Source organism: Electrona antarctica, assembly GCF_951216825.1.
Source record: "Electrona antarctica genome assembly, chromosome: 8".
Taxonomy (NCBI): Eukaryota; Metazoa; Chordata; class Actinopteri; order Myctophiformes; family Myctophidae; genus Electrona; species Electrona antarctica.
The window spans coordinates 47837234-47863910 of NC_136789.1; the positions used below are offsets into that span (position 1 = coordinate 47837234).

The following is a 26677-nucleotide window of genomic DNA, read 5'->3' on the forward strand; positions in this document are numbered from 1 at the left end:
CAGCATGTAGTGGCTAATGTCTGTGCCAACCACTGTGATGCCAGATGTAATGAAGACCAAAAACTACACCAAAGACAAGTCCACAGCACTTCCGGTCTTCCACTGTTACACAGGCTGTGACACAACATCAGCATTCTGTGGGAAAGGGAAGAAGTCAGCATGGGTGGCTTGGAATTCCTACCCTGAGGTCACCCAGGCCTTCACCTACATGACAGAAAATCCATACACTAATGTGACCATAGATGCCCAACACTTTCAGCTTCTTGAGCGCTTTACAGTCATCATGTATGACAAAACAAGTGATTTGGAATCTGTCAATGAAGCACGGCGAGAATGGTTCTGCCAGAAGAACAAAACGATGGAACACATTCCACCAACGCAAGATTCACTGCTGCAGCACGTGAAGCTAGTTGTATACCAGTCTGGGATCTGGGCCACGTATGAACTGTCCCAGCAGCCAAAACCCAGTCCAGAAGGATGGGGATGGACATTGGATGTCGACAACCAGGTCTGGCTTCCTGTGTGGAGCACTCTACCTATGGCGTCAAAAGCCTGCAATGAACTGGTAAAGTGCGGTTGTAAAAAGGGTTGTGGTGCAAGATGCTCATGTCAGAAGGCACACTGGAATTGCACAGCTCTTTGCAGTTGTAACTGTGACAGATAATTTGAAGTTGAAGATTATGTAGATTATTTGATATTGGCACAAATAAACATCTAGTGATATTCTCAATGAACTTATTGCATTCCTTGACCCAGATAATGTATATTTTGACACCAAGATTGACCTTCTAAGTGGCTTAGAAGCCGAGATAGCGGCACTTATAGATATTACATGGCGGCCATCTTTGAACGCCAAGATGGCCGCCTTCTGACATCTTGATGACGTGGCCCCCCTTCCAAAATGAAACGTATGGTTATGGAGAGCATGTGGAAAAAATTTGGCGCTTTTGTCCGCCGCGTCCACATAATTTCGCTAAGCTACCGGACTATAACTGTATCCCCTATTCTGGGTTCAACATTCGCTGAAAATAGAAGATCTACAAGCTCGAAACACGTCGTGGGCTTGTAGATCGGAGGGAGGGGAAAAAAGAACAAACCAAGTACCGGACCAAACATCAAGTTTAATATGTACTGCAGGTTTAAGAGATTAAATGTCTGAAAATACACATGAACATGTTAATGAGAAAAGATTATGGGTAAACAAACAAACGTGAATTTACACAACAGGGTGTACCTGCTTCATCTCTCTCTCAGCTAAGAGGTCCTTGGCCTGAAAAACATTGAAGACCCCTGTTGTACAGGGCAAAATAAACAGAGAGGATCTAGTATAGATACCTGGGGGAACTCCGGGTCGAGAGCAAACTCTCCGCCGGGGGGAGGGGGCCCACGTTTCCACTCCAAGCTGAAAGGACATTGGTTCTTATCTGTGTTTCATTGAGCAGCCAGAGACTGCATGAAGGCTTCTTATCAGGGCTCACCGCCATGTTGGCTTGTGGTTGACATTTTTGGTCAACATTCCATTTTTGCCACGGACATACAAAATGAGAGGACAACGATATTACCAGAGAATGTGAATGGTTGAATGACCATAACAGCTCTGTAACTCTGAGAGTTTTCGAATGGAACCATTTGGTTCCATTCAAACACTCTCAGAGTTAAGGGGGTCTTTGCAAATAAAACATTTGAGAACCACTAGTACTAGACTCCTAATGTGCCAATAGTGTCATAGTAAATACAACCTGGAGACTTGACATTCTGTATTAAAGTGGGTGTTATGATCAAAATAAGATTATAATGGTTTGTAAAACAAAATAATACAAAAGAAATGCCACGGGCATGACCAAGTGTTTGCCATTTGTCCGTGTACGGACATGTTGGCTACCCCTGGTTCTTATATCGGTGTTTCATTGAGCAGCCAGAGACTTCTTGAAGGCAGCGTAGTGCTCCGGGTGGAAGCGCATGTACTTGTCGACCTTCTTCTTGATCTGCTTGGGCGTGTCCTGGTAGTAGTTCTTCTCGTCTCGGGCCATGGCCTGTGGGAACACAGACGGGACGCGTTTCGTTACACAAAACAACAACCTAACGCACCACTATATGGCAAGGGTTCTTAACGGATGTTAATAGTTAATCGCCGTTAAGACATTCTTCAACAATTAATCGAAAATGCTGCAGTTCCATCATTGGGGCGGTTTTCTGTGAATGTAACGCTGTCTGTGCGCACACGTGGCCGAGGAACACCACAAGTGGGTCGGTTACAAAAAGCCCCCCCCCCCCCCCCCACACACACACACACGTGACACACCCCTTGGTAGCCACAGAAATGTCTCTGCTTTTGCATGGGATGTGACAAGACAAGACTGCACTTTCCATTGCCTGGATCTCAAATGGTCAAATAAATATTTGATTAAGGAAAATAATATGCCTTTTATATCCTTTCTGTATACAAGCAATAAGCAAGTGTATATTTTTATGCTAGACATTTAGGGAAAGTACGATTCTCAGATAAATAAATAAAAACGCTGCTTATCAACTAAGAGGTTAATAGATCAATAAGGTTAACTCGTATACAAAGTGGAAAATAGCATATCTACAAGCTCACAACGCCTCACACTGCAAGGCGTTGTGAGCTTGCAGATCGGCTATTTTCACAATGTTTTCCTCCATCTTACGTACTATTTGGCCAATTTGGTATAAACAGTTTAGAATAGACTTGACTTTTCAGATATCTTCTGGTGCGGCATTATATCAATCAACAATGTAAATTTAACCTATTCAGCGCGGGGACCCCTTTTGGTGTTTTAGACATTATGTTATACTTTAGCTATTGAAAAATAGAAGATCTACAAGCTCATAGCGAGACATTATGTTATACTTTAGCTATTGAAAAATAGAAGATCTACAAGCTCATAGCGCGGCACCGAGTGCTGCGCTACGAGCTTGTAGATCTATTTTTTAAAAATCGTGAAAATGTGGAGCAAATCTTTCAATATATATTCTTTCAGAGCGAAAGTTTTTAACTCAAATCTTTGCTTCTGGGGGGTCCCTGGAACAACATTTTCAGATGGGGGTTGGCGGCCATATAATTTCTGGGGTCCTTGACATGAAAGGTTTTTCAGAAAACGGTCATGATTTAGAAGACATTTGTAGAATCGTCCTCAGGTCTAAATGGCTTAAAACTAAAAATACCTCTGAATTTCACAACCTTGTACCTGGGCCATGTTGAATGTCTGAACCAGACGAGAGACACAAAGCTACTGCAGGTGCATACTAGAAGATGGCTAAACCCAATCCCACCCACAATGGACGATTGGCACGGTATAGTCCTGGATATTCTCAAAATGGAAAATATTAACATTCATCCTAAGAACTAGAATAGAAAAGTTCTACCAAATTTGGATCAACTGGATAGTACATGTTGCCGCACTGAGAGTAGACTTTGTGTTATCTCGCTGGTCCTAATGCCTGCTTTATGATCTTAGTAATAATTGTTTAAGACACCCTTACAGTGTTGTTGTTCTCCTCAGCAATATTGTAAATACTTTATTGTTTTGCCTTTTTTCTTTTTCTCCTTTGAAGTGTTCCTTCTGAAGTAATGATATCAGTCGAGCATGCCCCTGTTATGTGTAACAGCGTAATGCATCTGAAGAAAGTGAGAGCTATACAGAGACTTAGGAGATGGAGTCACTTGGAGAAAGGATGACATGGGGAGGAGGGGGGAGGGAGGGAAAAGGGGGGGACATGGGAAAGACACTAAAGACTTTTCTGTTTAAGAAATGTGCAATTTAAAATAGTCTACTGCTCTTTCCAAATAAAATGAACAATACAAAAAGTGGTCTTAAAGGTCAATAAACTGTAACTTTAGAAATGTGAAAGATACCCTGCCTGTATACACTTTGTTTACTGTTGAGTGAGGAAAATAAACCTGTTTTTAGTGGCAGGGTAAAGAAAACACATTCCTCAAAAACAGTCTACTCTTGCAGATAACTGGCCTGTTGAAACAGCCTGGATGATACTGCCATCTACAGGCTGCAGCAGGGATTTCACAGTCCCATCCAAACATCACATGGAATCCAAACTTCACATTAGCCTAAAACAAACCATCAATCACACATGAAAGAAAAAAGGGTGTCAAGAAATGAAAACCGGTTTCCCTTAATTATTTACAGAACAGTTACAATTTACGCTCGCAGAAATGGTTGCACTGCAAAGTCTAATTTATGCTGTGTCTCGTGCCTGACAATAGCAAACCATGTAAGCTTGTAGGATCGGCATAACTTAGACTTAAGATACCTACGACTCTACGTGTCAAGTGCCACGCTACAAGCTCGTAGTGCGGCACTCGGTGCTGCGCTATGAGCTTGTAGATCTGCTATTTTTCAATAGCTAAAGTATAACATAATGCTTAAAACACCAAAAGGGGTTCCTGTACATAATGGGTTCAAGCATTGTATTTGTCTTAAACTGTACTTTTTATTACAAACTGTTATAAAGTATTCAATTAAAAAAAAAACTTCTCAAACTTCTCAGTGAGTGCAAATGGACACACTGTCATTTACATATGCAACAGATACTAGCCATGTGGATACTAGCAACCAAGCATATAAGTGGCAAATAAACCACACGCATCAATGTGACCGGCATGACGACACGCATCGCAGACTAAATGGTAAAAAAGAAAAAAAGATAAATGGTGCATTTATATAGCACCTTTATCCAAGGCGCTTTACATAGATTGTGCATTACATTCACCCATTCATGGGAAGCCATGCAAGGTACCAACCAGCACATCGGGAGCAATTTGGGGTTCAGTGTCTTGCCCAAGGACACTTCGACATGTAGACAGGAGGAGCCGGAGACCGCGGGGACCCCCCTTATCCGCGGACAGTGTCCCGCGCCCCCCCGCGGAGGACGCTGCGGGGGGCCACGACAGTCTGCGTGGGTCCGTTTTTTACACGGACTGAGACAACAAGTGCCCACACTGGTTACATTGCTTATCTGTCATGCAAACTCTATCTGTACAGCCTACAATGTTCAACGTCAGATTATTAACTCCCCCTTGTGCCATTATCATCTGCCAGTAAACACAACAGAGATAGCACATGGCTAACTTGTTAGCCGTGTCAGCCAGGGAGGAGGAGAGGCATGACAACTGTTTGAAAGTATTGTACAGTCACTACAGTGACAACTATTGAAACTTTATTGGAAACAACACTGCGTGGTCCACCCAGCTCAAGCCCTCTGCCCCCATTCACTTGACATCTCGGCCCCTTTCCCACAGGTTGGGTCCCAATGGGAACCGGTTCAGTTCTTGGTTCTTACTCCATGAGCCAGAGCTCCAAAATTGGAACGTTAATTAGGAAATGAGTGGGCAAAACCATACCTATTAGATCGGTAACACCATGACACTTCCCCAATTGAGTACTTACACGGAGACAATGATTTATTGGATTACATTTTCAAATATGCAAATTAAGCATTATGTAGGAACATATGCAAAATAATCACAAATATGAAAAAGCTACTACTGTGGAAGGGTTATCATGTATTAATTTACCTGTATTGATCCTATAAACAATGTAATATAGGTCTAGTTTTAACACAATAGTTCCGCCTTAGAGAACTTTGGTTCCTACCTAAACTACTGCGCTGAAACTGACAGAGGCAGTTATAGCGGACCCCCGCAGATAATAATAATCAGCGGGTAATTAATTGATTTAATCAATTCTTGTTTATAATGTGGTTATTGTTGGATTTGCATATATGTTAGTATTCAGTTGAGATAAAGACCAACACAGTCGGAGGCCTGCTCAAGAGACTGAAGGAGAGTCTGAGCGTATTCCAATGATTGAATGATAAGCGTAATGTCATCAGCGAAGTCAGTGTCGGTTAAGTGTTTAGCCGGATGACGAGAGCTTCTCCTAGGGTTTAGTTGGTAGCCCTTATACGAAGAACATAATCAACAACAATAATAACTAGAACTGCACTCTGTCCAGTGCCTACTTGTTGCACAATGCGCAAGCAGAGCGCGCAAGTACTGTCGACCGCTACAAACTGTCAAATCTCAGCTTCTCTGTGAAAGAACGTTTGAAATATTGAATTATTAGGTTTAGCTATTTGCTACGTACCTAGTTTTTGGAGGTAAAAAAGTAGTATTGTTAAGTATGGTAAGTGTGAAGTCAACTTGGAGAAAAGGAGAGCAAAGGGTTAAAGTCTGGACTGACACTCATTGCCACTGACACTCAGCTGATTGTCACTCAATCACTCCCCAATTGCCTGACTAATCAGCGTCAGTGCATTCACTGCACCTGAGAGTAGGGCGTTGGCCAAACACAGGAAGAGAGGAAGAAAGTGGAATCCTACACAAACCTCCATGAGGAACAACAGTGTGCATCCAAACAGGAGCAACACACACTGAAACATCAGAGCAGAACGGTGCAGCCATATAAAAGTTGGAGAGACAGCCGGTGAGACAGAACTGTTTATTTGTTTACAGATCATGCCGGTTGCATGCCGCATGACACTTGTTATCATTTGTTGTTGTCTGTGATGACTTGAAGTTAAAGGAAACATGGCCAATTGGACATGAACAATGAACATGATTATTTGATTTAAAATACATTTGAATTGATTATTGATTGATAAAAACGGTTCAATTATACTAATTAATTCAGTTTATTTAATTTACATTTCATGAGGTTATGTTTAAAAACAGTTTAAAAATGAATTGAGTAAAAATGAATTGATTTAAAATGAATTGATAAAGAGACACTATTAAGTAAGAGATATTTACAGGTGTTTAAAACATGCAAAGTATGTGTATTGATTGAATGTGCATTATACTTACATTAGTTATTTTTTATTTTCCCTTTAAGGTTTTTCACCTGACTTACACCTGACTAGTACAACTGTACTCAACTACAAAAACTAAGTAAAGAAGAGTAAAAAGAAGGAAACCGTGTGGTCATTGTATGAGTGAAACCCAGTTAAAATCTCCTTATGGTCTACTCTGTACCATCCCTTTCAAGCAGGGGAACTGCAAAATATACTAAATAGCTTGACAGTAAGTAGAGATGTTCCGATACCGATACTGGTATCGGGTACTGGGCTGATACTAGCCTAAAGTACTCGTACTCGGTATGGGAACTGGGGCCCGATACTTTGAGACGAGTACTACAACATTCAATTGACACTAGGCTGAACGCTCAATGCAACGGGAGCAAGTCTGACCCAACACGGCAGCAAAATGAGCAAAGCGCCCAAAACGGCTGATCTACAAGAATAAATTAGTTGTAGAACGGAGATCCATCGGCATCTATGTTTATATTCGGCGGGCGACACGATCAGATGAATAAATTATCATTTTGATAGTTATAGTTGTCCTTTCTACACATTAAAAGTATTTATTTCATATCAGACCACCAGGTCAAAAAAAAAGTCCATGAAGTGTAGATTTGTGTCTGTGTATATTCAGCGGGCAGCATTATTAGATTAATAAATGAGCATTAATTAACCTACGTTGTGACTCTCCATTCGTCTTGACGCAGCCCCCGGTCATTAAAAGTTATTTCCAGACGACGAGTTCCAACAAAGTAATCCATGACTGTATCTAGGCTACAGAGAGGGAATCTTATTGTAGTTATAAGCACAACGTCCTTAAAATCCTTATAAAAGCCTAAGTTTATTTCTCCATCAAAACAACTTGCATGTGTTTTTTTCTTCGCGACAATACCCCCACCCCTCCCCCCGCACAACTGCAGGGACCGTGTGATTTTTGCCTCGAGCATAATGAAAGAAAGGCATGGTCAACGATGATAATACTAGGGTGTGTTTGAATAGAACAACATTTTGTATTGCTAATAAGAAAAATAAATAACATTTTGGAATTTTATATTTTTTCTAAATCATTTCAGGCTAGTATTATACAGAAGCCGTGTGTGTGTCACACCAAAAGTGGTGACCTATAGAATCCTGTACACGCAATCCTCACCCCTACACAGCAGTCATTAATTAATGGTCTTGATTTGCCTGTGTGTTCATCTCTCTCTCTCTCTCTCTCTCTCTCTCTCTGATTAGCGGTATACTGTGGTTACTTTGCATATGCATATGTTTGAAAAATTCCAAGTAGGTCTCTCCATTCATTGCTACGGTCGACACGTTGTGTTAATCTCGTTTCGCTGTCACTCGCTTTAAGTTTTGACTAACGCAAAGCAAAGCACACCGTTGTGCAGAGCCGTTGGAAGTATGACAGATTTGCGACATTGAGGGGACAGTTCATGCAGCCTGGAGTGTGACAAGCTGGAGTTTGAAATATATGGTTTTCAACGAGGGTGGCGCAACACGACCACTGCGATGATTATTATGATTGCATAATCGTCATAATAATGTATGCGTTGAAAAATTTGTGCATTAACAATTATAAAAAAGAAAGCTGAAATGACATCTGCAAGCTTACGACGCCTCATGAAGTGACACGTAAGTATTGTAAGACTTCGATTTCGTCGACTAATACCATTACAAAAAATGTTCGTTGACTACCTTTTTTCCACTGACAAAAACGACATAAAAACGAAATAAAAACTAAGCCATGATGACTAAAACTAAATATACTGTCAATTTTGTCAACAATTAAAAACTAGACTAAAATGTTAGGGAGGGACTAGTGGACAAGAGATCCAGTATAAGTCATTTTACACTTGGTTGCATACATCTACAAGTACACAATGTGTCGCGACAAGTTGTGAGCTTGTAGATTTGTCATTACAACAGCGTCAAGGCCCGCCAAAATACATTTTAGTCGACTAAATCACCAGTAGATTTAGTTGACTAAAATCTTATGATATTTAGTAACTAGACTGACACTAATACATTCCGGGTGACTAAAATATGACAAACTAACTGAAGTTTAATTCCAAAGCTTATGACTAAAATAGAATTTTGCTGCCAAAAAAACCCACTGGTGTTATTTTTACACATATAATTATATCAAGTTTGTATATTCAAGTTTTGTCATATCTGACAAAGCCAAACAATAATAATAACAAAAGGCAAACAATTTACATTTTAATTCATGTTCCAATGTTCAATGCCAAACAAATTGTTAACACTTTGATTGCTGGAAGATCTCAACAGGCCTATTTGGATGTTGCTGCCATTTAACATTGCACAAAGGCCTTGTTCGGGGGCCCACAGTAAAATGTTCTCTTATAGCGAGAATCACACGCCTACATCAAAAGAAAGCTGAACTTGTCCACTTCAATTAAAAAAATACATTTTGATTTTACCATGTTCCATTCTGGAGATATTGACCTTTTTGCAACACCTGCATTTGCCTGGAAGTGGTTATCTTGAACAGCGAGCAGAGTTATGGATGGTTTAAAGTCAGAGACATTGACAGGCAGATATAAAATTGAACCCAATAAATATCCTATACATCCTATACACCGAATGAAAGCCCTGAATGTGTACTTTTACGAGGAAAACAGTAAACATTGATCCCATCTACAGTTAGACAGTAATTGGTTATTGAATGCAGCTTGTGCCCACCAGATAACTTCAGAGAAGACATGGACGTGAACTCCTCAATATTCACAAAATAAGGCCTATAGCGACATATAAATACTATATACCGTATGAAACAGAAGACTCTCTGCTTTCATAAGAAAAAAACTTCTACTGTAGTAATAATAAAAATCACACCCCTGTGAAGTGAGCGGTGCAACTCTGTCCCATATTGCACCACTCACTTCACATGGGTGTGATTTTTATTATTACTACAGTAGAAGTTTTTTTCTTATGAAAGCAGAGAGTCTTCTGTTTCATACGGTATATAGTATTTATATGTCGCTATAGGCCTTATTTTGTGAATATTGAGTTCAGGTCCATGTCTTCTCTGCAGTTATATCTGGTGGGCGCAATGTGCATCCACCCAGTATCCAATTTATGACAAACTGTACATGGGATCAATGTTTTCTCTTTTCCTCGTAAAAGTACACATTCAGGGCTTTCATTCGATGTATAGGATGTATAGCATATTTATTGTGTTTATTGTTATATCTGCCTGTCAATGTCTGACTATAAACCTTCATAACTATGCTTTCTTTTTGATGATGATTGTCGCCTCGCCTAATCTATCTCACTGCTTTCATTGTTTTGATCGCAGTAACATTGGGGGGGGGGGGTCATGGGCACATTGGGCAGCAAAAGTCTTGATCCGTACGGCTATAAAAAGTCCCATTTCACCGTTCGGTTCAGAACTATAGTATAACGGTGAGACGCTTTGTCATCATCAGCTGATTTTGTTTTTCAAGCTAGTGAAGTATATTTACTAACAAGAGAACATGCCTGGGCATGCAGGTTGGAGGCGATGGAGGAAAAAAAAAGATTCCCCCGGCTGTGATGTCAACGACAACGGATCACAACACCACGGTTTAGGACGCGGAAAAGTTCGTTATACATTACACCCGGGTCGATTACGTCCCCGATGCGTTCATTGCGGTCTTATCACTACAATTATAATGAATAAAAAAGCGTTACAATCACACGTCCGAGCGATCTCCGATTATGACGGTTCTGCATGGCGATACGTGATCCACCAACGGCACACTGTCTTTTTTCCGAGAGACAGAGCCAGCCAGGACAGAGCCCCCATCTCGCAGGCTCCTCCTGCAGGAGAAACAGGAGGGGAGGGGGGAATCGAGTAGTATAGTGTTGTGTGAAAGCCAATAGCTGGAGGAAAGCCTGGTGAGGCGAGGTTAGGTTAAATTTGATTCTTTTCATACACCGACTGGATCATTCCATGGGCGCGTCCATTTTAGACTGGCTTAGTGGCTTCTACACGTAAAGCGGCCCGCCCTCCTGTTTTCAGGATGGGAGGGGGGTTTTTTTTTTTTGGTTTTTTTTCTGATCACGTGAGCGGGACTAAGCAACAATGATAGGGCGATGGTTCTTCATTGTCCGGGTGGGTAAAAAGATGAATGAAAGTATGCTATAAAAAAGTGATTGAAACGTATTGATACGTGATCCGCACCCGACGTTTGATTAATTGATAACGTATTGATACGCGATCCGCGTTGGGAGTGTTAATTGCAATTATTTGACAGCAAATTTTGATTTCAGTGAAATGTCTTAGTCATAGTGAAATGATTGATCGTTAGTCTAATTTTACTCGACAAAATATCCTAAGATTTTAGTTGACTAAATCTACAGATTTAGTCGACTATAATGCATTTTGGAGGGCCTTGATGGCGTCGTAATGCCTGATTTCACACTTGGTTGCATGCTGGAAATAGCCGATCTACAAGCTCACAGGCTTGTGAGCTTGTAGATTTGCTATTTTCAGCATGCAACCAATCATAAAATGACTTGTCTTTTAGTTCTACCGGATCTCTTCCCCACTTCCCTAACATTGTAGTCTAGTTTTAATTTGTTGATGAAATTGTCCGTTTTAGTCATAGCTTGGTTTTTATTTAGTTTTCCCTCAGTGAAAAAAGGTAGTCGACGAACATTGTGCGTCATAGTTTTAGTCGACAAACTAGAAATGCCCACTGTCGAGATGCCAACTTCTATTAACTAATGTCTATTACAACTGCTGTTCTAAATCCTTTAGACCCTTTATTGACCTTGAAACGTACCTTAGGTACAGTACGTCACCATCAAAAGCCAATAAGGGACCACCATTCTTACCCCGACATACCCAGCCGATCACCAAACGTACCTTAGTTAAGTCATCAAGAATGGTGGTCCCCGATTAGTTAAGTCATCAAGAATGGTGGTCCCCGATTGGCCGATGGACAACACCGGCATACGGTGGACAACACCGACATACGCAGCCGATTACGGTAATCGGATGCGTATGTCGGTGTGCTCTGCTTGTGCAAGTAATTCATCGTCAATTTGAACTTGTAATGGTGACAGCACTACTTTTGGGCTTGGAGCCGATATGAGTTTTCAGAGGCCTGGGAAGTGGTTACCTTGTAGTTGTCCTTGTGTTCTCGGACCATGTGCTGGACGTACTCAATGAGGTCAGACGACAGGGACCGGGTGTCTTTACCACGTCGGCCGGCCTCTTCCTCCAACTCTGCACACGCACACAGACAGACACACACACACCTCAAAGTCACTGTCACCATGCGGCACAAGTGCCTAACACCATTAGTTTATGTAGCAAACTTAACTTATTTCAATCTTGAAAGATTGAATAGAAAAACATTGAATAATTAATTTTTTTACACAAATGCCCTGGCACAAAACATGTTCAAATGGGGGTCTGCAGACCGACAGACCGATTGAATTTGGGGATCCTTGACACGAAAAGATTTGAGAACTACTGATTTAGAGGTCAGGTCGTAACCCATTCAGCACGGGAACCCTTTTTGGTGTTTTAAGCATTACATTATACTTTAGCTATTGAAAAATAGCAGATCTACAAACCCATTGCGCGGCAGCCGAGTGCCATGCTACGAGCTTGTAGATCTGCTACTTTTGAAAAATTGTGAAAATGTGGCGCAAATCTTTTAATATATAACCTTATTCAAATTGAAAACAAAGTCAGAATGAAAAATAATAATACAATGATAAATGCTAAAAGCTGGATACACAGCCTCAAACGGATGTGCATTGGTTGAAGGAAAATGTAAATAAATGTGTTTGTATTATAAGTGTGCCTTACGGTTGATAAGGTATGGCTTCCTCACGGTGATGGGGGTTCCAAACTGCGCAAAATAAACAAAAAGAAAAAAACATTGAATACACATTTAAATCTTTTCTCATTTCTCTCATCTCTTCCAGTAGGTAGAGATCAATGTAAGAAAGAGCAAACACCAGAAATGAAAGAGGGTGGAACATTGTATACGTGAAACGGTACTTAGTTGGTCCGCCAGTGTTTCCCTCGACACCAAATCGCTTCACCGAAAATAGCAGATCTACAAGCTCACAATGCATCGCGCTGCGATGGACTGCGAGCTTGTGGATTTCTTATTGAGCTCACTATTTCTCACCTGGAAATAACCCCTGGAACGCTTAACCTTAGCTTTTAACCACTTTTAACCGTTATTTTAAACTTAAAATAGCAGATATTGTAGATCTGCTTTTTATTTATTTTTTCAATCGTGAATGGGTGCAAATCTTGAAAGTTTTTAACTCAAGACTTTGCCTCTGGAGGGTCCTTGGAACAACACATTTTCAGATGGGGGTCCGTGGTCAAATGCACAACATTCTGGGGGTTGTTGACATGAGAGAGTTAGGTTTTTCGGAGAAAAAAAAAGAATCACGATTTTAGAAGACATTCGCAGAATCCGGTGTCAGGTTTTAACCCATTCTGGGCGGGAACCCTTTGTGTTTCAAGCAATATGTTATACTTTAGCTATTGAAAAATAGCAGATCTACAAGCTATTTTTGAAAAATCATGAAAGTGTGGCGACAATCTTTGAATAATATGTGTTCTTTCATAGTAGGGGTGTACGATATGGTGATAAATATCGTCGGGACGATACAATGTCTCCACGATACGGCTTTTTAGAGTTATCGTTTCCATCACGATGAATGCACGTTCTATGATGTGTAATTTATACTTCTGCAGTACGACGGTTTCGTTCACCAAAAATAACAAATCTACAAGCTAACAATGCTTCGCTACTGCACCGCAATGCAAGGCATTGTTTGCTTATAGATCGGCTGGGTTCTGAGCACTCCCAAAGTCCCCGCCCCCTTTCTGCTGGGCAGAGAGGGAAGCAGGAGTTTGTCTACACTCACTGCGCTCCGCACAGAATATGTAAAGAAAGACGAAAGAGGCCCAGGCGGTGGCGTAACCGTCTGGGCACCCGACTGGTAATCCAGTCGCAGTGTGCCGCGGGTTCGACTCCCAAGCCCGACACGGCCTTTACTGCATGTCTTCCCCCATCTCTCTCCCGTTTCCTGTCAGCCTACTGTCTGTCCCTTCAAAAACTAATAAAAAAGGCGTAAGCCGCAAAAAATATCTTAAAAAAAAAAAAAAGAAAGACGAAAGAAATGGACGGGCACTTATACTCAGATGTCGAGCGAGTGGAGGTTGAGGAAGGGCTAGTTACCAAAAAGAACTGTACGTCAGTGATATGGAACTATTTTGGATTCTCGGTAAGGGACAAGGACCAAACAAACATTATTTTCAAACTCCTACCGTTTCGCAGACGGCCACTTCATAGTTTGCAAAAACACACGCTGTGTGTGTGTGTACGTCAGGGTCAGTCTTCTCCTCCCTTGTTCTATAATGTAGCCTACATTAATCTGCTCCGCCAAAATTCAAGAAACTTTCATGACAATTTAAAGTGAATCCTACTTGAAGCACCGTGTGTCCATTGATGATAGCCTACTCCTTGTAAACTGAGTTTGAAACATCGCCACGTTCAAAAACGTATCCAGCAAGCCAACCAGCAAAACGTTATAGTATTCCATGGAAGCAGATGGGATCAACACTTGCAAGCATAACATTTTAAATCCCTTTAGAGAGGGTAAAACCACAACATAAACCGGAGTTTCACTTATCTAAGAAATTACATGAGGTATTCTTTTTGCCTTTAAGTGCAGTAAATTAAGGCAGTGTTGACAAAGCTTTGCTTTTTTTGCCTTGAAAATCATGAAAGGCAGACGTTTTGCATGGCTCTGCTGAGTCTGCTCACCCAAGGACCCCTAAATTAATATGTATTTGACTGTGGACCCCAATCTGAAAAAATAGTTTGTGTGTGAGGTTGTAGATCGGCTATTTTCAAATAGCCAATGTGTATGATTAAAGTGGTTAAATAGATATTTATGATATTCATACATTTAGCTGGGGACCCCCTGGACGCAACTTTGAGAACCAATACCATAGGGTGTAGGTTAATCACTTTTTTAAAAGTGATTATATTATATATCATATTTAGCTGCATAAATTCACATAAAACCCTGCATATTCCATCGCATAATCAATATTAAATAATAATATTTTTGCCCGCAAGGGTCTACTAAATGGTATTTATTTTAGTTTTATTACGTTGTACTTTTAAGTAACTTGAAAATAACCATAAAGAAAATCACACCTGTGTGAAGTGAGGGGTGCTCTGATTGCTATGATGTGATGTAATGATGATGTAAAACAAACGGTGTCAAAACAAACATTAAATTCTCTTCATTGTCAATGACATTTTTAAAACAAAGATTGAATTAAAAACAAACATTAAACCCGTATATAGGAGGGGCTAGCGCCCCTCAAAAATGCCCGAAAAAATATTGTGATAATATTGTTTATCGTGATACGGCTTGAAAAATATCGTGATAATACTTGTCCATATCACCCACTCCTATTTCAGCAGATGGGGGTCAGCGGACAATTACATATATTTTTGGGGGTCCTTGACATGAAAATGTCACAGAACACAGGGTTTTTCAGAAAACTGTCCGGATTTTGAAGGCATTTGTAGAATCGTCCTCAGGTCTAAATGGGTCAATCACGGCCCACATTCCCCATCAGCTCTCCCCCCGTCGTCCGCCCGGTCCCGTTTGTTCTGCTCCAGGGCATGCTGGATGGCCCAGATGCTCAGAGGCCTCATGTACGCCAGCGAGCGGTAGACGCCCTTCTCGCAGTACGCCTCCGGCGTCTGGAAGGCCATGCCCAGCCTCTCCCACACGGTCCGGTAGCACCCCTCAGCCGTGCGGAGGCCCTCCTCCCGCATGCCCTCGTGCACCATGGTGGCCGCCAGGCCGTACGACACGCCCACCCACACCTCGCCCGACTGGAGGCTGGAGTGGTCGGGGGCGCCGCTGTCGGGGCGCACGCCGTTGACGGCGCCCATCCGCCCTCCGGCGAAGCCCATCACGTTCAGCTCGAAGATGGACCGGAGCGCGCTGCGGACCTTCTCACGCGGGAACGCCTGGAACTCTCCGCGGCCCAGTCCCGAGGCCCTCAGGAACCAGTGTCCGGCACACTGGTCCGCCATGACGCTGGTGGCCAGCTCCCGCCCGCTGCTGTCGTAGTTGTAGTACCTGCCGTTCCACAGCAGCCGGTCGAAGGCGGTGCCGCCGCGCTCCAGGAGGTCGCCGAAGCGGCGGCCGACCGCCGCCGCGCTCTCCGTCAGCTCGGCCATCTTGCGCATGACGCAGAGCGCCGCCAGCCACAGCCCGCCGCAGTACGCGCTGGGCCCCGTGGCCGGCCAGCAGTCGTAGGTCTGGTCGGCGTAGCCCGAGTTCTCGACGAGCCCGTCGCCGTCCACGTCGAAGCGCATCTGGGACTCCATGACGGTGAGGCAGACGGGCCACATGTCCCGGAGGTACTGGCCGTCTCCCGTCACGTGGAAGTCCCGGTACACCTGCAGGACAAACTTGGGGTTGAGGTCCTTCCAGTCGGCCGTGTCGTGGATGAGGTACGCGTTGAGCCTCCGCCATGGCTCGTCGTCGGGGTCGCCGACGTCGTGCGGGACCATGCCCGCGGCCTTGACGGCGCCACGGCGGCCGCTCATCAGGTGGAGCCTCTCGGCGGGGTCGTGGCGGAGCGCGCCGCCCGCGACCTCGTACTGCAGGCTCAGCGCCAGCTTGGGCCAGAGCGCGATGAGCGCAAAGGACGCGTAGAAGTGCACGTCGTACGTGTTGTACATGCGGTACTCCTGGCCCTCGAGGTAGGCGAAGCGGCCGTACTCCCTGACGACGTCGGGCCGTGCGGGCAGCCCGCCGTGCTCGCTGCGCACGCCGCCGCTCACGTCCGCGTCCTCCGGCAGCTCCGTCCAAACCGTCCCGCCATCCGCCACAAAGTACAGCTCGTTGAACAGGGCCGACTTGTACCAGGAGGGCAGCGAGACGTCTTGCAGGACGGGCGCCTGCCACTCCTTGATGCTCCTCTCCCACTGTCCGTAGTGCGTCAGGGCGTAGTGGCAGAGCGAGGCGGACGCGTCGCCCCGCGTCCCGAAGTAGCGCGTGTACCGCCTGACGTGCACGCGCTCTCCCGAGCCGAAGGTGATCTTGGGCATGTCCCAGGCCAGGCTGAACTCCAGGGCGTTGTGGCCCCGGGCCGGCACCGAGCATCCGGCGGCCAGGGCCGCCGCCACGCTCTGTCCCCGGGGGGAGAGCAGGCTGGGACCCGCGGGCGAGTCCAGCCGCCCGTCCGCGATGAGGTCCCGCCACAGTTCGCCTCCGCCGGTTCCCTTTGGATGGAACGCCGTCTGGTGGCTGATCACGCGCTCGGGCTGTTCTCGGGCCGCCACGCACAGAGTGTAAGGGTTCACGGCGGTGCAGTGATGGAGCAGGATCCCTGCCACGGCCTCGCCCTCCTTCGCCAGGCGGAGCGGCTCGTTCCAGTGTCCCCCGCTCTTGTCGTCCTTGTGGCCCGACCCGTTCACCACAGTAAACATGACGGAAACGTCCGTCGCGTAGTCGTTCCTGTTCTCTATGTCCCACACAAACACGGCCACCGGCAGGCTGGAGTCCCGGTAGTCGTGCGGGATGACGGGGGACACCTGGCGGCAGGTCAGGGTGACGTTCTGTCCGGGCAGGTCGTACACGGTCCAGGCGCGGGGGTAAAGGGCGTGGTAGAAGGCGTGCTCGCCGCGGTAGCCCCATTTCCAGTCCTGCAGCGTCGCGGGGTTCTCCACTGACAGCACCTGCTGATAGAGCGTCCGGCCGCCTCGGCGCACACACACCGTGAACTGATTGGCCGTGACGGTTTTGTAGTGGTACATGCCGGGCGTCATTTGCCACCGGCAGAACTCGCCCCTCCAGCCCCTCGTGATGGTGCCTCCGCCGATGCCTCCGAGGGGAGCGCCGTAGATCTGGCGCAGGGGCAGCGTGCCGAACATGTCGATGAACGGCACCTTTTTGTCCACGCGCGTCTTCTTGTACCACCACAGCAGATAGCGGACGCCGAAGCAAAGGTGCTCCAGGATGTTGGCGAGGGAGACGTGTCGCGCTCCCAGAGGCTGCCTCTTTTCTTTGAACTTGTGCGCCAGGCAGATTCTCCAGCCCTCCTTCGGCACGCGATAGCCGGGCTCGTCGGACGTGTATTCTCTCATGAGGTCTGCGGTCGACTTTTCACCCCAGTCCATAGTGTCCTACTTACCTCCCACCCTGGGGGGAGGGGGGGGGGGGGTTTGGATCGTGTAGACTTAACACTGTGGGGACCTGGATTTGAACATGGAAGCTGAGTACTGAGTATGATCATTGGACCACACGGATCTGTGTTCAGAACCAAAACCACTTCTATGAACTCACTGTCATCACAGGCAGAACTGGGAACGGCACAATGTCGGCATTAAAACCGTCAGCGCGGCCCACGCCTTTATATCGCCAAACTCTCCCAAGTTGGTGCGCTGATTGGACAGTTTGTCAAAATAATGGTTGCTATGGTTGCACATTGTTGTCGTCAGGCAGAAACATCATATCTCCATATATATTCTCATATAGTAGGGATGCCGCCGATTAATCGATTGGAGTCTCCGAAATCGTTTCATAATCGAAGTTTTCTTTTTTTTTTTGCCAAAATATAGGCTAATAAGTAAGGCTGCATGATATATCGAACATGTACCTTCATCAGAGTATAGAATATAAGTATAAATTAAGTTGAGCAAAGACACTTTTTTGTGTGGGGGGGGGTTCAATGAATCGATTATTAAATCGGCAGAGCTGTCGATTATTCAATTTGGCTGATGGTCACTTTCTGGCATCCCTAATATATAGTATTTCCCATAAATGAATTGCCGAAGCAAAGGTGATCCAATCAATCAATATACTCTTTTCCAAGTGTCTGTTTTCACAACTGAATGACTACTGAATGAGATGAGTACACAAATTAAATGTAGATTTTTGTATTTCTTTTAATACAGATTAAATAATCTGTATTACTTTGAGACCATTCCGATACCGATATGGCCAATTCTGATTATGCTACCGATTAATCGTGCATCCCTAAATATGAGCGTTTTAAATACAGGTTGGAGAGTGGAGATGACGTCACTTATTTTGTTACGCTGATTGGCTGTTCACGCTGTACTCCCGCAGCCCAACCATGCATTATTTTCAGCAAGCGTAAAATCAGTCTTTACGACGGCATCAAGGACCACCAAAATACATTTTAGTCGACTAAATGAACAGCAGATTTAGTCGACTAAAATGTTATGACATTTAGTCGACTAAAGCTAGACTAAACACTAAAACATTCCATGTGACATACTCCTATTTTAGAGCCGAATAAAAGTCGGTTCGGCTCTGTAGAGCCTACACAATGTGATGTCATTTGAGGTTCGGGGGGGCGGGTACCGTCCTAAAGTTGGCTCTTCGGTGCTACTGAAAATTTCTGACGAGCAGGGCTCCAGACTAACTTTTTCACAGGTAGTACTGGTGCCACCTACGTTTTCATTTGGTAGCGCCACCACAAATTAGGTAGCACGGTACCATTTTTTTCTTTGTATAGCGTGGTATTAATACATGATCTTATCATGCCCCCACATCGGGCGCCATTTATTTATGTAGTGGTTTCCACCATAAGGTTTGAATCATAAAACCCCCTACAAAGGTCACTGTGTAAAAAAACAGCAACCTACCTGGTTATACTTCAAAACACTGTACAAAGTCACCCAGTCAATAAAGGCAATATTTATATTCCACACACAGAAAGTCAGTTTAAGGTTTTGTGTTGAAAATTAAATGCAGTCCAAACCTTTTGGATTAATAAAGTGACAATTTGTACAATATCTCCATTACCATTATCCAAATGAATTCCTTATTATAATATTTTTACATTTTGGAAAAAATCTTGTGCAATGTGAAATGCCACCAAATTCTTAATCCTTTTCCTTGTCTTTATGGGCCAACTTGTGAAAGCTGCATGCTTTTATTGTGAAGGCAAAAGTTTCTGAATGCTCTCAGAGCCTGCATATCTCCGCGTGCTGAAAATAGCTGATCTACAAGCTCACAACGCGCCGCGATCAGCTATTTTCAGCACGGAACACGAAGAATAAATCAGGCATCAGTGCTCTTCACTCACTGTGAGGGAGATTAATGTATTTTGTTGGCCGATCATCATGTATGGACGTATGGTACGGACACATAGGCTACCTCCTCGATGCAAACATAACAAGCTTTGGAAGCTATTTTTCGTGGCACATGTTTAATCAAACAACACGTTTACTAAGTTTCACTCAGTGTTTGGGTCGGGAGTCGGCTGTCTGTGTAGATCATGACTGATCATCATGCAGTTAGATATGCGCGCTGCGCGCTCCAGTGAAATTGTACAGCTGAGAAAGATTAGTTAATTTGTGTCGGATAAGCTGCGTTCAGACCTGAATATATATTCGCCTCGGTTCGTCCAGTTTGTACCGCGGCAGGTCGCGCCGTGCCCGTTTGCGCAATTCTCGTCTTTGAATTGACTTTGTATGTAATCGCGCCGCTCTGACCATCCAAGTCTGAAGGGCTTATTTGTGGGTTTTCGTGAACGATCGTTCTTTGAACACTGGGCGTCAGGCGAACGTCCAATGTTTTCAATCAATGGAACGGGCAAGCACTGCGGGATGTTTTTTTTTCCCTCCACTCATCCTTCCAGCAAGTCGCACCTGTGCGACCTCATTCAATTTTAAGTATCACCCTTAATAAATTAAGTCGCATATGCGACCTAATAGGTCGCACGCTGGAGCCCTGCTGACGAGCCGAAATCATTCCGGCACTACAGCGGTAAAATAGGAGTATAAATCGGCCCTGAAAACTTTTGAAGAGACTATGACTAAAACGTGGCCCTCTGGAGTCGAGTGAGGAACTACAGTGGGCCCTCTCTTTCTCTCTCTCCATCGTCAAAGGTGCCCACACCTGTAATGTGTAGACCAGGGGTGGGCAACTGGCGGCCCGCGGGCCCCCAGCTTCACTTAATGCGGCCTGCATGTTAATATCAGAATACTGATATTGTATTGATTTCAGCTGTTACAATTTCAAACCCGCTTTAATTACTTCATGACTAGTATTAAATGACTTAATGTTAGTCTTTTTGTCGTTCATAAAGTTAACATAACTAACTAAATGCATTTGAAATTCAATAAAAAGGTTACTTTTCAGGATTCCAATTCAAAAATAGCAAAAGAATATTCAGGGTTTCAATTCAAATATAGCAAAAAATAGCTGATCTACAAGCTCAAAACGTGTTGCATTACGACGCGTTTTGAGCTTGTAGATCGACTATTTTTGCTACGACAGTAATATGCACTGTGGCCCTCTGGAGTGAGTGTGGAAATATCTTGGCCCTCGCCATCGTCAAAGTTGCCCACTCCTGGTGTAGACCATTGCTTACCTTGGTTGTGTGTTTAACGGGCATAGTTCGGTTGGGGTCGAAGGACAGGCCCATCTCAGACAGGTTGGTGGCCATGGACTTCTCGTCGTCCCACGCATTTCGGATGTGCACACTACGGACACAGAGGGCGGTGTTAACCTTCATTTAGACCTGAGGATGATTCTACAAATGCCTTTTAAGACAGTTTTCAGAAAAAAAAAATATGTTTCTATGTCAGTCGTTCTCAAACATTTTCATGTCAAGGACGCCCAAACATTATATGTAATTGGCCGCCGACCCCACCAGAAGCAAAGATTTGCGTTAAAATGTTCGCTCTGAACAATTTGCGCCACATTTTCACGATAAAAAAGCAGATCTACAAGCTCATGTGCCGCGCTATGAGCTTGTAGATCTGCTATTTTTCAATAGCTAAAGTATAACATAATGCTTAAAACACAAAAAGGTATTCTGTATAGAACAGTGGTCCCGGGGACCAGAGGTGGTCCTTGAGGGAGTTCCAGGGGGTCCCCAGCTAAATGATAGTTAGGACACCTAACAATTTTCCTCATTATGGATATGAAGCGGTGGAAAACGTACAGATGTATTCAAAGAGTAAGAAAATAAATGCATTTTCTCCGAACAGACGTTATCAAATGGTATGACAATGCTAAAATGATTTTTTTCCCCCCTCCAATAGAACAATTACTTCTGTGACCAAGGGGATAACGGAGCAGCACTTTGGCACTATTTAATGCTGAGAGCTTACAAATGGAACAACATGGACCCATGGGTTACATTTGTACACTCTCAGAGTTACAGACCTGTGGAAGACGGGACTGTTTTGGTGATCACTGTACATATAAGTTAGCAGAGCCTTTGACACCTTTTAGACATTGAAGTTATGGAACACAAATTTAATACTAATTAAATATGGATCCATTACCATAGGAAAATGGCAAAAGAAAAGTACACAAATTACAAGTCATAATTTACCTGAACCCCAATTCTACAAATGCCTTCGAAATCAGTAGTTCTCACACTTTTTTGGAACGTTTTATCAAAAATGTCCAAAAATAGCAATGTGTAAACTCACAGCACGCCACTTTGTGCCGTGCTGTGAGCGTGTAGATCTGCTATTTTTTGAATTGAGTGTCTTGATCTATACCAACCCAACCCCTTTTGGTGTTAAGCATTATGTTATATATGTTATATTTTTGAAAAATCGTGAAAATGTTCTTTGAATCTTTGAATATAGATATTCCCTGGAACAACATATTTTCAGATACGGGTCAGAGGCCAATTACATATATTTTTGGGGGTCCTTGACAGGAAAATGTTTGAGAGTGACTGACATACAGGGTAATAGGTCTGGGATACCGCTGGTCAGGGCACTAAACCATAGGATATCCAGGTGTAGGAATGAGACGACCTCAGGTAACGGGGATATTGCCTACCCCACATAGTGCAGGCTTTCCTTCACAACAACAACACCAAAGCGCCCCCCCTCCCAAATCCTTTAAATATTGCCTTATATGGTGTTTGTGTTAACCATATTGTGGTTTTGTAATTTGTTTTGTTCTATGCGCCTTAATTGGAACGGGACCCAGCCGGGTCCATAACCTTTGTGGGTGCCAGCCGGGTACTCTCCCCTCCTCCTAGGGGGACATGTTTGCACTAAGGTATTTATGCCAGTGTTAAAGCAACCATTCGTGCTTGCTTGCCATAATGGGAATTCGATGGGCCTTGTGGTTCACACTGGCCGTTTTCTCTATTTTACGTTTATCTCAATGTGCCTTGAATATGGACATAATGTTAAGCACTGTATTGGTTACCTGTGTCACTTGAGTTAGCCCTGCTCCCCTCATTTGCGCAAATGTCTGCTTTGTTTGTGCTTTTTGGATTGCCTGCTAAATCTGTCAACATTGCATTGATTATTTTTCTACTTCAAATGCCTGCTTAAGTTTTAATGGTTTGATGTTTGTTTATATTGCATTGTTTGCTCTCTCTTTTCTTTTAACCTGTACAGTACTTTGGTTGACCTGGTCATGATAAATAAATATGCTATATAAATAAAGTTGAGTTGAGTTGAGATTGATCGAATTTTGAGACACTGCCTTTTAATGGCAATGATTGTACCGAAATATACGGGGATGTTGTTCAAAAGAGTTTCATTTTTCTATTTTGCCATCTTATCATTTTATGTGTAATTCCCCAGGCATGGCCGGGTGAGTCTTTCTCCACTTTTGGAGTATGTTTGCGTTTGTATGTTGGTTGTCTAATGGGAATAAGAGTCATAGCAGGGTACGACAGCCTTGGATCTGACCTTTTACTATAGACATTGAAATGTCAAAATCAATAAAAAAATATATATATATACATATCTACGATCGTCTTGATCCAAGGCTAGCTCAGCTACAATACTAGCCGCAAGCAACGTTAGATGTGGCCACCGCCACTTAGCCAGCCGACTATCAGTGGTTCCCAAAGTGGGGTCCGGGGACCCCCAGGGGTCCTGGAGGGAGTTCCAGGGGGTCCCCAGCTAAATGATGGCTTGGAACCAAATGGGTCTGTAACTCAGAGTGTAGCCGCAATTTGCAACTCTAGATTTTTTAAATAATGGGATGAATCTAGAGTTGCAATACCCTCCATTGACTCCCCATTCATCCAATTCGCTTTTGCGATCTGCTTGTATTAAACAACGTTAAACTCACCAACATTGCAGTCCCTGGACCATCCAGAAACCCAGGAGCCAGGAACGTGCCCAGGAGGCCGGGCCCGGGCCGTTGAGAAATGGTGAAAACCAACCAAGCTATTTTCATGCTCGGACAGACAGACCCAGGGACACACATAGCTGTGGCACCACTCATGCAGACTTTCTTGACAGACAGTAGCGCCTCATAACATGTCTACGGTGGATTTTTATGAAACAAAAGCTCGGCAGATTGAAAGAGGATAATTCAAGCTTGGCCTAGAGCTGCAATGCTGGTGAGTTTAACGTCGTTTAATACAAGCAGATCGCAAACGGAAATTGGATGAGTGGGGAGTCAATGGAGGGTATTTTCAACTCTTTTTGATTGATTGAAATATTTATTAACAGTTTGCAGAATTACAGTACATTTCAAGCACAAACTCAATACAAAGGCTGTTAACTGTGAGTGGACGACCCAATTAAGCATTACACTTGTTTACAAGAGGGACCACCATGTTCAATTCATCAAATGTGAACTCTAGAGTCATACCATTATTTAAAAAAATCTAGAGTTGCAAATTGCGGCTACATCTTGTTACTAAGCAGTAAGCGACACTGTCGTACAGAGGAGTGTAAATGCACCGCAATACATGATAATAAACAACACCAAATACAAATAGTGACATACCTTTCTATGGTGGGAGCTAGTTTCTTCATCATCTTCCTCTTGGCTTTCTTTCTGTCTTTACTGTAGTCGAATGTCTTCCTCGCCATGGCCCTCCTGGTTTTCGGCATGATGTCTGTTTAACAGGTCTGTTGTTATTATTAGTGATAGTTAACGTTGGATTGATTTATAGCTGAAAAGTTAATATTGTTGAAATGTTGTTTATCCGATACGCTGCTGCTGTGTTTTCTTCCTTCACGTGTGGTGTGTGATGAACCCGGATGAACAAGGAAGTGAACTATACAAGTGGTTCCGGGTCAGTGTTGCCAGAGTTTGTCAGAGAAATAAGCGACCAGGTCCAGGAAAACAAGCCCCAAAATCAGCAACACACGGTATGCAATTTAACCTCCTATAGACTAGTATACTATTTTCAAGTGCCTAGGTCAAATTCAACTAGATTTTCTAATTTCAAAACATCTTGAGGGGGAAAAATAAAATAAAAATAATAATAATAGGCCTAATAATGGAATATTTGGGTGGGAATCGAGGTTTGGCTTGCCGCCCTGTGGTAAGGAAAATAATAATTTGGGTATCCTTGATACGGAAGTATTTGAGAACCACTGATTTAAATAATTATTAAAACATGTGGAAACAAGCCCAAATAAACGACACTTTAGAAACAAGACTGAAAAACCAACTACCAAATGTACAAGCAACTTTACAGGACAAACAAGCCAAAGGTCGCTTATAATAAGCGGACATGGCAACCCTGGTTCCGTTCTTTTTTTGTTTTGTTTTTGTTATTTTTCTTCTATTTTTTTCCCTTTAAACTAGTCTCTATATTTTTACATATATTTATAAAAATACACTGTGTCAATTAATTAAAATAACCGAACTTATATGAAAGTACAAAATTAATTAAAAATACATGAGCGTAAATGGTTTCTGAGGCAACCATCTTACCAGCCAATCCCGAGCGAGCGTTCGCTCCTCCGGGCCATGGGATCCAGTTGACCGCTGCAGCAGGAAAGCTGCTGCTGCTGCCATCTGTCGACGGGGAGTAAAATCACATTTTCACTAAACGTTTATATTAACATATGTCTGTAAACATGTAGTCTTTTAAACATATTTACAAAACAAACATATTGTTTATGAACATGTTCTCACATAGCCTAATATTTTAACTCTCGCTAGATAGAGAATCTAACGAGTGTGTTTGTTTGTTTGTGTGTTTATTCGATTGATTGATTTAAAATTGTATTTCACAGTATGTAGAATGGGTAAATCTTAGAGTATAGGCCTACTCTAAGGTAGGCATACATTTCAAACGAAGGCACATGTCAATACAAAAACTGCTACTTTGTGCCGTGGACGAAACCATGACAAGCACCAAGACTTGTTTACAACAGGGTCCCCATTTTCAAGAGAATTTAAATCTTAGTCTAGTTCTCACACACATGTTTAAGCATACAGGGAATGCGTAGGCCTTATAGGCTATAAACATGTTTATAAGCAAAGTAGGTGGGTTTTCATGAGCATTAAAATAAACTTGAAGTAGCAACAACAAAAAAACAGCCAAAGAATACGATATGTTCGGAAATAGCCAATCTAATTCGTTGTAGTTCTGTTATTTTTGTTATTGTTATTTAATAGTTATGTATTGATCAATATCATTTTGGAAAATGTTACCACCCCACATTAATATAATACAAAATAAATTATCTTTAAAATATGCTTTAAAGGAACACTTGTTATGTTGTTTAATTTTATAGAATAGGATTGTAATTATGTATTTTCATGTATTTAATCTTGTAGAATGTATTGTAATTATGTATTTATGTGCTTTTTTTGTATTTTATATGGACCCCAAGAAGATTAGCTCTGTCGCCCCGGCGTCAGCTAATGGGGATCCATTCAATAAACAATAAACAATAGGATAATTTTGCTTAATTATATAATTAGGTCTCTGGGCTACGCTATTTGATGCTGCCTATGTAAGATGTTTCTTTCCTTTGTGTTCGTTTTTCTTTTAGAAAAGTGATAATGATAACAACAACAACAACAACAATAACAACCT

General features: G+C 43.1%; 2 protein-coding genes across 2 annotated transcripts; both read right to left on the minus strand.

Moving 5' to 3' along the window:
* Positions 1 to 1101: 1101 nt before the first annotated feature.
* On the minus strand, positions 1102 to 24889 carry nop16 (NOP16 nucleolar protein homolog (yeast)). Its single transcript, XM_079507752.1, has 5 exons — positions 24625 to 24889; positions 21269 to 21380; positions 12668 to 12710; positions 11970 to 12076; positions 1102 to 2033 (listed from the first exon to the last, which is right to left on the minus strand). The coding sequence occupies exons 1-5, from the start codon at positions 24729 to 24731 to the stop codon at positions 1905 to 1907; spliced, it is 498 nt and encodes a 165-aa protein (XP_079363878.1). The 5' UTR covers positions 24732 to 24889; the 3' UTR covers positions 1102 to 1904.
* LOC306928043 (non-lysosomal glucosylceramidase-like) lies at positions 15459 to 18041 on the minus strand (the record flags this gene model as incomplete). Its single annotated transcript, XM_079507963.1, has 1 exon — positions 15459 to 18041. One exon carries the CDS (start codon positions 18039 to 18041, stop codon positions 15459 to 15461), a length of 2583 nt encoding a protein of 860 aa, XP_079364089.1.
* Positions 24890 to 26677: the final 1788 nt, after the last annotated feature.